We start from the raw sequence: 13,764 nt of genomic DNA, 5'->3' as shown, positions 1-13,764 counted from the left end.
TGAAATACGGTGCATTTTTTTGCAGACGCAAATTGGACACACTCGTGTGAATAAGGCCTTAGTTTTATCAAGTATCCATGGTGGTGTCCCCTAGTGCGGAGAGTCCGGCATGTTACCACCAGAAGCTGCTGTACTCATTCATATATGTGATCCAACACAAACGTATATTACACTGAAACAAACACAAACTAAGAACAGAGAATCACGGCAAAAACAATGACCGTGACCGAGCGACTAAGGGTACGTTCACACAACGGATCTAGAAGGGGGCGTGGCTAAAAAATATTGGTAATTTGCACATTTGTGAACGACATGTGACATTTTTGGTGCAAAATATTATGTAAAGTAAGCCAGTCTCCAGGTGGTGTAAGGAAAGGTGTCTAACATTTAGCTAGATGCAAACTTTAATACAGCATGTGACACTGATACATTTTGCACCATTTTTGGGACACATTTAGCAAGCGAGTAATGCCAGAAAAATGGCGGTGACCGGTGTTAGAAAAACGGTACAAGTGACGTCATTAAATAAATGGCAATGACCGCACCGCATTATTATGAACTAATATTTCTATGAAACGTTACACTGCATGTAGGACAGCCGTGCGCTGGTGTAAGGGAGCGGGTCGAGTGCCTCCGAAGTTGCTCCAAACATAACATTTCACACAATTTGCACCAAAATGAAAACAACATCTCATTCTTCCCTTGTAAAGTTTTGTTCTTACCCTGTTGATAAGTGTGCCTGGCTTTGGTTTTAGGGAAATGAAAAGTGCAGAGTCCACCATTACCTGTGTAAACGGGAATTCACATTATATAGTTAAAAAAGGGCCCCGATAACCTCACACAAGTGCCCTGTGAACCCCACCTTACAGAGAAGCACCTGAGAATAGCAGAAGAATAAGGGCTTATCCACACGGAACGGAATTGCTGCAGAAATTCCTTTAAAGAGGAGCTAAACGTTTGACAAACTTCTGACGGGTCGTAGTCAGAAGTTTGGATTGGTGGGGGTCCGAGCACGGAGACCCCCACCAATCGCTAGAAGTCACGTCTGTTCCGCTTTTTCTGGAGAAACCGATGTATCCGAGTACGGGCTCATAGACTTTCTGTTGAGTCCGTACACCGATACATTTATTTCCAGAAAAAGCCATTCCGCTGCAAAAAAAAACAAAAAAAAAATAAACCACCACACCATTTCCAGAGTTTACTGCAGAAAATGGTGCAGATTTTGCTGCGTTTTTCTTCATGTTAAGAGATAGTGACGACATCTCTGAAAAACGCAATAATTCAGTCTACCTTCCGCAGCAGGAATCGACATGCTGCAGTACAAAAAATACACACCGCAGCACGCCGATTTGTGAAATCTCACCCACTTTGCTGCTACTGTGTTCTGCTGCATATTTTCCATCCGCAATTCCGCAGCCATTGTGGACGAGGCCGAATTCTAATCATGATAAAATAATTCAAGAACCACTCAATGCCAGGTGGCGGCAGCGAAAGCACTAGAGATTTAGTTAATTTCCGGTGATAAAAGAGAATCCTCAAAAAACAGAGACCATATAGGAATACATTTAGCACAACCATATAAATCAAGTGACGCTTCTGACACAAACGAGTGACCAAGTCATCCAATATAATTATTGTATATATAGAACATGACCATAAACCCGTGATTGATCTCCAAAAGCTTGTCCAGAGAAGAGATTTATCCGAATAGAGACAGAAGCTAGATAACGCTCCCTGACTGCCATACTCTGGATTACAATAGGTTATTGACTCAATGGGGAGAATTTATTGAAAATTGGCGCAAATTGCCAGGTTATTAAAAGGTGCAGGTCTCAAAATAAATTTGGCACATTTTGAACTCTAGATTAGATAGATTTGCACCATTTCCACCTATTCTAGTTAGAGTTTTCCCATCTCAGACATTTATGGCATATCCACAGGTCTGATAGATCCTGGTCCCAGAACTCTGAATCAAATATATTTCGAGAACAGGGGTCCCAAGTCGTGAAGGCCGCAGAACAAAGATGGAGGCTCAATGGCAAAGTGGCTGTGAGTACGAAAACAGCTGAGCGCAGTGTGATACGCGGTTTCCCATAGAAGTTAATGGGCGTTACGAAAACCAGGTACAACAGTGAGCGTGACCACCTTGCCAGAGGCCACCTCGCCAGGCGGGGAAATGGACCCATATTCTAGGAGATAGATGTGGGATGGGTCCTAGCTCTTGGACCTGCACCTATCAGACATTTATGGCATATCTTGTGGATCGGCTATAAATGTCTGAGATGGGAATACCCCTTTAAGAAGTCTAGCCTAAACTACATCCTTAGAGACCACGTTTACTTTTCTCAACAACTTTCCAAATGTAGCGAGTGTCAAAAAGTCGTACATTTTACCACTAAAATGTTCGCTAGATTTTAGCAGTGCAGTTTAAGCCAAAACCTGGCACAAAGCACTTATAAATGTGGGCCAATGCGTGAACCTCCAACAAGATTTTAGATTTTTTGTTTTAAAAGGCGACAATACTTTTTGTGTGTTAAAACGCGGTCACGCAGCACTCCATGTAATCCACACTGTAACCAATGATTTCTCCCTAATCACGCATGGCTTTTACCCAATCATCATGTCCTGTCTGTAATCGTCAACTTCAGGACCAGCCATTCATAACGTCAGATAATCTGAGCGCCAATACACATTGCGGCCGTACAGCGGTAGTGAATGTGGTGCTGCAACATGGTTTTTGGTCGTGCGGCCTGTACAGGTAAGGACTTCATGTTTTGGCCCTACGTTTAACATATACACCTGACATACATTAAACAGACTGACAGATGCCTTAAAAAAAAAAAGAAAAAAAAAAAAAAAAGAGGCTGGTCTGAAAAACTGCTTCATGCCCAGACTGATGAATATAAATCAGATCTGCAGTACTACAGCACGGCCACTGTACAGTGACTGGAGCCATCTGCTTCCAGCACCGACCACTGCAAAACTTCTGGTGCTGGAGGCAGCTGATCGGTGTGGGTACCAGGTGTCGCACCTCCACCGATCATATATAGATAATCTGAAAAACCGGAGTTTTGTTTGTTTTTTTGCAGGATCCCTTAGGCTGGAATAGCATAGTCTACTGCACTAGTCCATCACCCAAAATAAACACACATACTGACGTATACCAGCACGACGAAGGCCAAAACAAAAAACACTTGGCCTCCATTGGAGTACTGGGGACCTATGGATACGTTTAGTGTGTATGTCTAGAGCGGTTTCAACGTACACGCAAAACGCAGGTAAAAACGTGACGTGCACAAGCCCTAAATGCACATTGAAAGCATGTGTTTCACCTAGACAAGATGTGCGGTCAAAAACCAAATTGCCACAAGGAGTAAAATCTCGTTCTTGGCCGCGCGGCTCGTACAGGTGAAGTACATGGTTTCAATGCGTTCTACTGCTAAAGGCTGCTCGTCCAAAACCCTTATATCAACTCCGCATTTACTACCGCTGCACGGCCGCTACATGTATGGGCAACCCAAGATGATTATCTGGCATCGTGGGTGAATATGGTCAGCTAGAGCTAAAGTTGAGACTACGGACAGGACTTGTTGCCACCCATGTGTACTGGCGTCCTTAGGCCGGGTTCACACAGTTTTTTTTGCAGGCGGAAATTCTGCCTCAAAATTCCGTTTGGAAGTTTGAGGCAGATTTTCCTCTCCCTGCACGCCGATTTTCACCCGCAGCCATTGAGCGCCGCGGGCAAAAAAACGCTGCAAAATACGCTTTCTCTGCCTCCCATTGATGTCAATGGGAGGTCAGAGGCGTAAACGCCCAAAGATAGGGCATGTCCCTTTCTCCCGCGAGACGTTTTTACCGCTCCCGGGAAAAAGACGCCTCCGCCTCCCATTGAAATCAATGGGAGGCATTTTCTGCCCGTTTTTGACGAGCTTTGTGGGGCGGTTTCCGCGTCAAAACTCAGTGTGAACATAGCCTTATACTGGAACAGTTGTGGCACTACTGAAATAGTGTTCAACTACTGGAGACGACTGCAAGCACCACAAAAATTGAAGTCGCCACCTTATTGATGTCTCCGGCAATAAACACTGCCAGCCATGCACCCCCTTCAGCTGGGACGTAAAGTCCACCCATTGAGGCAGCACCTTAACACCCACTAGCTTTACTTTCTATAGTCCTTTTAAAATGAGAAATCCATTCCAAATAACTATATGTCACAGGTACACGGACGATCACATTGGTAAACTCTCTGATGGTGGAAAACCACCCATTTCCAGGATGAATGGACTCTATGGAGAGATCAGACCCCTTTGGCGCTGCCTAGAGATTTCTGTTACTTGACCAATCACATTCGCTGTTTGCTCAGCAGTGGTGCAGTCACATGACAGGCCAATTATCTGATTGGATAAATGCTCAATGATAAGAGGGCGGGACCTCGAATGAATATTCACGAGCAGTCATACTGAGCGACGTACAAAGATGAAATTCAGAAGAAAATCTTTATATTGAGTAGAAGAGACTATATAGTAAAAGGAGTTGTGGAGAAACAGTTCTCCACCCGCAGACGTCCTACCTGATAGACTGCACTAATCCTCTATCGATTAATAATGTCTGACCCGAAAACCCCAATACCACCCCTCCCCCCTTTTTTGACTGACAGTGTTAAGAGCTAGGGGGAAAAAAATGCAACAAAAAAATAAAAAACACCAAAAAATGTCGGATTGGGCGAACGAAAGCATGTGACTGCAGGACTAAAATTATCTGCCGGAGTCACCCCCGGTGCCCACCTGTTGCGACACCAACACTCGCCTAGGCCGGGTATTTTTAGAATGCAGCACCACTTTCCCGGGCATGCACTAAGGCTGGCGCCGCACACCATTAACCCCTGCCATGCACTGGGTCAGACCCCACCAGTAGTAGATGACATATTAGGGGCTCTCGCCCGCTCTGTATATAGGTATTTAAAGCCGGCCAATCACACCCTCGCTTGTACCGTGGTCGCAGTGTGTGCTGCCTGCAGTGAGCAGGAGACTGCTGCAGATCATTAAATACTCGTTTATCAACGTCTCTCGCCAGGCAACACAATGCAGAAGAACAGCACAGGGGGGGGGGGGGAGCGAGCGCCGGGCGCCCCAGCAACAGCGGCTAATTAGCATAGCCTGCCACTCTGACAGCGCGACGTGATTGGACGGGCTCCGGCAAAGGCGAGCCAATCGACAAGGCTCTATGCAAATCGACTTTGCTCCAGTTGCCAGGGCAGAGCCGCTTGCCGGCTGTCCAATAGGAAAACAAACAATAAACAAGGAATGGAGACGGAGCTGTTGTCACAGTCTCGCTGCTTCCCTCCAACTTTTCCGTTAACACTTTAAAGCTTAATCGGGGGGCACCAGGGGGGAAATAAGAAAGGGGGGGGGATTAGCTGCAAAACCGTGACAGCAGGTTATAGACTTGCTGCTGCTGTGTTGCAATTCATCGGGGCAGGGCAATGCAGCGCGATGATACGGGGGTTTACACTGCTGCACCGATCCTGTGTGCACGGGCACGCCGCTGGTGCAGTGGGATGCCCACACTGTATAGGCATGACAGAGACTACCACTGTTCACCATCAGCCATGATGGGACTTGTAGTTCACCACGGTATGCGGCTCATTGCACACTCCGAAGCGGTCACCCTGGAGGAAATAGAACACACAGATACAATGTCGGATAGAGCGGCTCAGGGTACAATCACTGGTTGCTATGGACATCTCCGCTTTATTTGCACCAGTGTTTCCAAATTCATGAAAACTATCCAAAGCAAAAGCTGTTGCCCTTAGCAACCAATCACAGCGCAGCTTTCATTTCTTATACTGCTCTTGAAAAAAATGTAAGCTGCGCTGTGATTGGCTGCTATGGGTGTGCGTGGAACGTTGAGCATTTTCTAGTCAGGTAGAGTTGGGGGTCCATGAGTTCGGAAGCTACAGATACTTGGATGCAGCACGGTTAAAAGGGATTGTCCAGCATAGAAAAGCCATAGCGGTTACAAAGGGCTTCTCTCTGGAGGACCTGTCCTGTATTCATTTCACCTGTGGTGGCGCTGCAAGGAAACGGAACACTTAGGCCTCACGACCGTAGGCATGAGCACGGCCGTGTCCATAAGAGCCTGGACCGCAGAACACGGCCGTAATAAGACATGCCCGTTCTTTCTGCGGTCCGGGCTCCTGTGCCATGCACAGACCGTGGAAACCACGCTCATGTGCATGGGCCCATAAGAATGAATGGGGCCGCAATTCTCCCGTGGGAAATTGCGGCTGCAAAAGCACGTTCGTGTGCATGGGGCCTTAGGCCCCATGCACACGACAGCAAAAACGCAAAAACGGAGCCATTCACTTTCATTGAACACTGACACCTTTCCGTAGCACTACGGAAGGGTGTCAGTGCTGTGGAAATGTTCCGGGAATTATGGAACATGTCCGTTCTTTAGCATTTTGCGGGCCGTGCTCCCATACTTTGTATGGCAGCACGGCCCGAAAATGCGGCTGTCAGTCAGCGGCCGGCCGTGCCCGCAATCGCGGGCCGCGATTGCGGGCACGATCGTGTGCATGGGGCCTTACTGCCAAGTTTGCCCACAGATTACAGCTGATCACAGGTGGTTCCAGCAGGGAGAATCTCTGCTTATTGTCATGTGACCCTAACAAGTAGGGATCATCCAAAGCCGAAAAAAAGCTTCAGAAACCTGCGGTGTTCTTTCTTAGTAGCTCTTCAGCCTGACTGATAAAGGGGGGCTCCGAGAGACCTAATAAGCCATACACACAGGTCGCCATCAATAAAACCCCTTTAATAAAAGAAAACCTGTCTTCTAAGTGGAAAGAAAAGGGTGACAGCCCTCACTAAACCTGCCACGCACTGCCCATGAGGTGGAGCTACGTAGCGGCCTTTGACACCTTGAAGCACTTCCTGACAAAACATTGGTAGGGGACCGGTATCTGGGAATGGGAAGATGGAAGCCAGCAAGAGATCTGCCATTGTACGTCACAAAAAAAAGGCTCCTAGCAAATTGGCGCAGGACCGGAGCGCCTAAAGTTATTATTTCTTAAAAACATCAGATCCTAAACCTAGAGCAAAGCGATCAGAGATCAGACTTGTAGCCATCGGCTTCCACACGGCAGCAAAGCTGACAAACACCAAGACCGTAGCCGGAGAGAAGTCATTCAGATCATGACCAGGGCTAGCAAGCCTTCGCTTCGTCGGCCAAGGTCACCCAGGCGGCGGCAGGCGAAGGGTTAAGTATCCGGTTACACCAGCGCAATGCAAATAAGGACCGTTTTCATCCCTGTCATCAATCAGACGTTTTAAAGAGAGATTTGAGATTGTGCGGGGTTTGGAAATGCTGCGGAGCGTGGTTTTCCTTAAACAGCTGACAGCCACAGATTCCCTGCTGCTTGCAAGAGAGGAAACCCAACAGCTGGTGAATGAGGGATGCCCCATCAAAGTTAGCCTGGTGGAGCTCAGCGTCCCTGTGTAGGAATGGGGGTTCGCGTGCTTTCTTTATACAGTCAGTCGCTAAATCGGACGTCCACCTTTGCTCTAATTTACACTTTGGAGCGGTGAAATCGGAGACCTGAGCGACAGCGGACTTGAGGCTCATTTCATGTCACAGATGCAATGTGGGTCACGTACACACCAGCTACGAAGGCTGAAGAGTAATGGGTTACTCCATCATCATCGAAATAATCTCCGCCTCATGCATAGCCCCGCACTCCTTAGCATGGCATGTATTACAGTATGGGGCCCCGATATCTATAGGCACAAACACAGATCCCAAATATAACTGCGTGCATGAGACGGATGTAGTAACCGGTATATAGTGGAAAAGAAGCCGCCCAGGCCAATAACATCACATTTAAGGTGGTCCTTCTTAATGATTTCTTTTTATCTGCCACCTTAAATGCAAATCGACAAGGCTTGAATGCAAGTGCAACTTTTCTTGAAACGAGAGGGTTTGTTGTTTTGTTTTCAGAGAATTGGAAAAGCCAAAATTCTGAATCACATGCAAAAAGTTTCTTGGTTGTCTTTCAGTTTATGCTAGAAAGTAGCATGAAAAAGCAAAACCATTGACTGCATCCTGTGAAGAGCCGCACTGCACATGAATGAGTTTTATACAGGTCACATGAATGGTACCCGCTGTGAATTGTCCCCTTGTACCATTTAAAGGGGGTTTCTAAGAATGGGCTGTTTCTTCATACTGGTGACCTATCCACAGGATAGGTCAGCAATATATGACCGGTGGGGGTCCGATCAGCTGTTCCGGCTGCCACCAGGAGTTATGCAATGGTGGATGCCGGAAGCAGATGGCTCCGGTCACAGTTTCACAGCCTATACAAGCGAATAGAAGCAGAGCTGCAGTAAGCCAGCACGCCCGCCACACAGTGTACGGAGCCTTCTGCATCCGGCACCGAACACCGCATAACTTCCAGCGGCCAGGACAGCGGATAGGTGCAGGGTCCGGGTGTCAGACCCCCACCGACCAGATCTACTGGATAGGTCATCGGCATGAAAACCGGTCCATGACCCAAAATACCCTTTAATATGTTTTCGTTTGCAAAAGTCAAAAGAAAAACAAAGCATGTGGTATAACTTCCTATGAACTTGGCCCGAGTCCTTCCCTCACAGCCTCCATGACCCGCAGTAAGGCTCTGTTTACACCTGCTTTCCACGTTATGTTCTGCTGCGTCATAAGTAGGGTTGCACGATGCATCGAAACTTCGATACGGTTTCGATGCCGTGCCACCTCAAACGGTGCAATACCATTAACTCATGCATCTCGATACTATGCTGTGTGGCCGCACAGCTTAGTAGTGCAACACATGAATTTAGTCAGAGCGGGGCTGCAGCTGTGTAACACAGCCATTGCCCCGCTCCTGAGTCCTGCCAAGAGCGGGCGCGGTCAGCATGATCTGATGCGACCAGCGCTGCACTTATGAGCGCCGGCACTGAAGATAGAACATGGCGGGAACACTGCAAAACACCCACATGTTCTGTCTTCAGTGCCGATGCTGCTGCACATTAGTGTAGCGCCGGCCGCATCTCCTCATGCTGACCGCGCTACAATAGTTGTATTACACAGCCGCAGTGCCGCTGTAACGGCGGAGATCAGAGAAACTTCTTATCTCCGCCGCAATTTCTGAATGCTGCGCTCAAAGCAGACCGCAGCAATCAAGGGGTAAATGAGAGGGGGGAGGGGGATGCCTGTGACACGATCAATGGACATACCATATATGGACAGACAGTCAAGGGTCCATTGAAGGACTCCAGGGCTGCCTGACCATATCTCCTGTTGCTAGGGCATACTTAGGTATGTCCTAACAACTGCCTGTGTACTATCTGTATATAGATATATGCCAGAACATGAACGTTTCAAAATAAAAAAACTATTTTTTTTTTTTTTTTTACAATAAACATTAAAGAGGCTGTCACCAGATTATAAGTGCCCTCTCTCCTACATAATCTGATTGGCGCTGTAATGTAGGGGACAGTGGTTTTTATTTTGAAAAACGGTCATTTTTGACCAAGTTATAAACAATTTTAGATTTATGCTAATTAGTTTCTTAATAGACAACTGGGCGTGTTTTTACTTTGGTCAGCGCCATACTCCTCTGTACAACGCCCAGTTGGTAAAAAGTAGATACATTTGGTATCGTCGCGACCGTAAGAAACTTATAGCGTCATTTATACTGCTTACCCTGTTTAATAAGTGAAAAAGCAGTTTATTATTTTTTACGTAAGGCACGAGGTGTTATGAATTTTGAACCTCCATGTGCCGCACATTAATAGTAATTAACTCAATCATGTACCTCACACATTAACCCAATGTTGTCCATTATGACTGAGGAACATGATCAGGTTAATTACTAGAAGGGTATGTTCACACAGATTTTGATCTACCTGCAGGCCATTTGCTGCGTTTTTCACTCGCGCGCACGCATTGAGCGGCGCGTGCAAAGACGCCGCAAAATACGCTTTCTCTGCCTCCTATTGATGTCAATGGGAGGTCAGACGTAAACGCCCGAAGATAGGGTTTGTCGCTTCTTTTTCCCGCGAGACATCAATGGGAGGCATTTTCGGCCGTGGTTTATGCGTCAAAAAAAGCGTTTAAAAAAAAAACGGTGTGAACTGACCCTTAATGTGCGGCACGTGGAGGTTCAAAATTCATCAAACCACGCGCCTCACATCAGAAAATGGAAGATTTTTTTTTTTATTATTGTTGGCAAAGTATCGTTTTGGTATCGAGCATCGCAATACTACACAAAGTATCGGTATCTAAGTTCGAATTCTGGTATCGTGACAACCCTAGTCATAAGAGCATAACAACGAGAAAGCCGCAAGTACCGGATCTGTTGGGTGCCGTTTGTTTCTGTTATGCAACAGCATGCATTCACTTTAATGGGTTCTTTCGGTGCGCCGTCATTTTGCCGAACAAAATAGCGCAGAATGGTTATCCAAGCTATATGAGGAGCAAACAGTAACAAAGTTGCAAAGTTTTGTGAACTTGTATCAATCATCCTCTTCATTTGTAACTAGGAGCATCATCCAGCAATGGTAACATTACACCTTGATGCCAACTTCGTGAAGCAAAGTAAGGGTATGTTCACACCGCCAAATTACGGACGTAATTCGGGCGTTTTACGCCTGGAATTACGGCTTGAAAGCGTAGACAAACATCTGCCCATTCAAAGCAATGGGCTGACGTTTGTCTGTTCACACGAGGCGTATATTTACGCGTCGCTGTCAAAAGACGGCGCGTAAATAGACGCCCGCGCCAAAGAAGTGTCATGTCACGTCACTTCTTCAGACGTAAATGGAGCCGTTTTCCATGGACTCCATGGAAAACCAGCTCCAGTTACGTCCACAATGGACGCGGCATTCAAGCGCCTGCACATGCCGTTACGGCTGAAATGACTGGGCTGTTTTCTCCTGGAAACAGCCCCGTAATTTCGGCTGTTACGGACGCTGCTGTGTGAACATACCCTAAAAGTCTACCAAAGGGAACCTGTCCTGTTGAACGTGGTGTCTGATCTGTGGGCTGCAAGTTTTAGAGCAGGAGCAGATGGATATATAGTTTTGTGGTAAAATAAAAATTCAGGATGAGCTGTAATTTAGTCAGAGTCCCTGCTCATCCTGGACTTTAGCCCAGTGGGTGGTCCTAATTGTGTACAGAATCAGTCAATCGCTAGATAGGACCAAAAGTGAAAAAAAATAAATAAAATAGAAGTCTTTCCTTTATATTTGTCATCACTACTGGCTTTGGTTTAGTTATAAAAACAAATTTAAAAAAAATGGCAGTGTGAGAACTCTTTTTATACCCATCAAGAAGAAAGTTCCAGTGATTGTCCTTTCAGTTTACATCTAGAATAAATCTACATAAAGAGTGGAGTAAGGGTATGTGCACACACACTAATTACGTCCGTAATATACGGACGTATTTCGGCCGCAAGTCCCGGACCGAACACAGTGCAGGGAGCCGGGCTCCAAGCATCATACTTATGTACGATGCTAGGAGTCCCTGCCTCGCTACGGGACAACTGTCCCGTACTGAAAACATGATTACAGTACGGGACAGTTGTCCGGCAGCGAGGCAGGGACTCCTAGCGTCGTACATAAGTATGATGCTAGGAGCCCGGCTCCCTGCACTGTGTTCGGCCCGGGACTTGCGGCCGAAATACGTCCGTCAATTACGGACGTAAATCGTGTGTGTGCACATACCCTAACTGTCAGTCTGACCCTGATTTTAGTCTTTAGAATACTCCAGAGCTGCATTCTGAATTCTGCAGGCTTCAAAGCTGAAATCTTGCAGCATACCTGGATGGCTCAGAGTCTGCACATACTTGTTCTGGAGATTTGCATTCTGGGAAGTAGCAGATTTGTAAAAGGCGCTGTCCAGCAATGTGATGTAGGAATAACTGGAGCTCAGCTGGTTGACTGAATAAAGGAATGACTATTTCCACTAATGATCGTGGTTTGCTCATTTACATGAATTACTACAAGTACAGCCAGTCAGCACCGGATAACATAGGCTTTTGTTATTCCATAAAGATCACACTTGTATCATGCTTTTCACACAGAACTATTAGAACAGGATTACAAGAAAGTTGATCATTTCTATTACTAGAAGACAGACTAGAACAAGGAGTGTTAAGTTCAGCCTAATAAGGCCCTGTTCACATTACGGTTTGAGTCTGAGTTTAATGTATATGCTACATACGTAGACCAAAATATGCCAATCTAATATTACCATTTCTTTTGACATATACATTATAAAGCATAACATTTACATTCCTCACTGTAACAAAAAAAAACACCTGTTTAATTTCACAAAATAGTTAAGTAGAGTAGACTATTCTGTCCTCCCCAAAAAAAAAAAAAAGTATGTCAACATAATGGCGGTCAAATGTAGTGAAAAGTATACTCTAGGACTAGGTTTGGCCAATTAGTCGAAAAAATGTTTTTATATATATATATATAAATTAGACGTTATGTGAACAGGGCCTAATACTGATACCCAAACACTCAACTGAGTGCATGTTGCCAATCCCCCACATATGGCAGACTACTGCAAATAGAAAATATGGAAACTTACACAACACCACAAAAGCCATAATAAATTTCCCAAAGAGAACAATGGGAGTCACATCCGACCGCGACGCAATGATATCGGCACTTTATAAAAGTTATTTCCTTTTTAGCGCAGGGAATACTTTCCTTCCTCTGGGAATTCTGGGATAAGATTTAAAAAAAAAAAAAAAAAAAAAAAAAAAAAAAAAAGAAGGAATATGATCAAACAATCCTAACAATACTTTCCTATTAAAGCTCCCGCCGCTCGACCAATGATGCGACTGTGCTCCCCGCTGGTTTGTGTTCACTTTCCTGACGTGATGACATGCTGTACAACCATGTGACTGCTGCGGCCAATCAACGATGCTGGTATGTACAGCATGTGACCGCTGAGGCCACCAAAGAATCAGCGCCAAATCGGTGGGACAATTAAAAGGCAAGTATTGTTTGGTTTGTTATCTTCCCACATTTCCTGCATCTAGTTTCTCCTCTTTTATTCTTGGACAGCCCCTTTAAGTCGTTTTGACAAGGACATGCGCGCGGCCCTGGAGGAGAGCCCCCCTGTACTCCGCTCTGCCCCTGCCGTTTTATCCCTTTCTAGGCATTGAATAGATGACACCTGCACTACCTCTTACCAGCCACACTTTACTCCTGCAGCCGTCCTTGGTCAGATAATATAGAAGACCACAGCTTCTATGGCCGCATTTACATTTCTAGGATGAGGGACACGCTGTGTAACATAAATTAGGGACTTTATCATCATACTCCTGGACGGGACTCTAGTACCTCATTCCATACCCGCCAGCCCTCACTAGCATGACCCATAATGTATATGAGAATGCCCAGTAAACCTATAGCACAGACATGCCTCCTATACCCAGACCAGCTGTCCGTCCATTGCCAGATGGCAGGGACGCCGACCCTCACACTCACATAGAAACGATGCACACTCAGATTTTTCGCATGTTCCCCTCACATCAATTATCAGACACATGATATTTGCAGTCACGTGCGGCAGCGCGCTCTGCCCGACAATTGGGCTATATATAGCCATTCTATTCCCGTTTCTGCTATTTCTGTGCGACTCAAAAACAGCGTGAAGACACAGAAGCGTGAACACTCACTTATATTTACCAACTCCAGGTTCACCTCTATAACCAGACGCTGGGAAGAGAAG

At 46.0% G+C, this 13,764-nt stretch overlaps 1 protein-coding gene across 2 annotated transcripts in view; it reads right to left on the bottom strand.

Annotated features, from left to right (window-relative positions):
• Positions 1–13,764, bottom strand: part of DYRK1A (dual specificity tyrosine phosphorylation regulated kinase 1A) — an 82,419-nt gene that overhangs the window by 29,892 nt on the left and 38,763 nt on the right. The window contains exon 1 of one of the 2 annotated variants that reach the window (XM_075854605.1): positions 4,991–5,054. The exons of the other annotated variant lie outside the window; for it this stretch is intronic. Within the exon in view, the coding sequence (XP_075710720.1) occupies positions 4,991–5,042 (52 nt within the window). The 5' untranslated portion in view covers positions 5,043–5,054. Of the gene's footprint in view, positions 1–4,990; positions 5,055–13,764 lie in introns of those variants that run through there. 2 annotated transcript variants of the gene reach the window in all.

The sequence above is a fragment of the Rhinoderma darwinii genome, chromosome 2, assembly GCF_050947455.1.
Source record: "Rhinoderma darwinii isolate aRhiDar2 chromosome 2, aRhiDar2.hap1, whole genome shotgun sequence".
NCBI lineage: Eukaryota > Metazoa > Chordata > Amphibia > Anura > Rhinodermatidae > Rhinoderma > Rhinoderma darwinii.
This window is presented reverse-complemented; position numbering and strand designations above follow the sequence as displayed.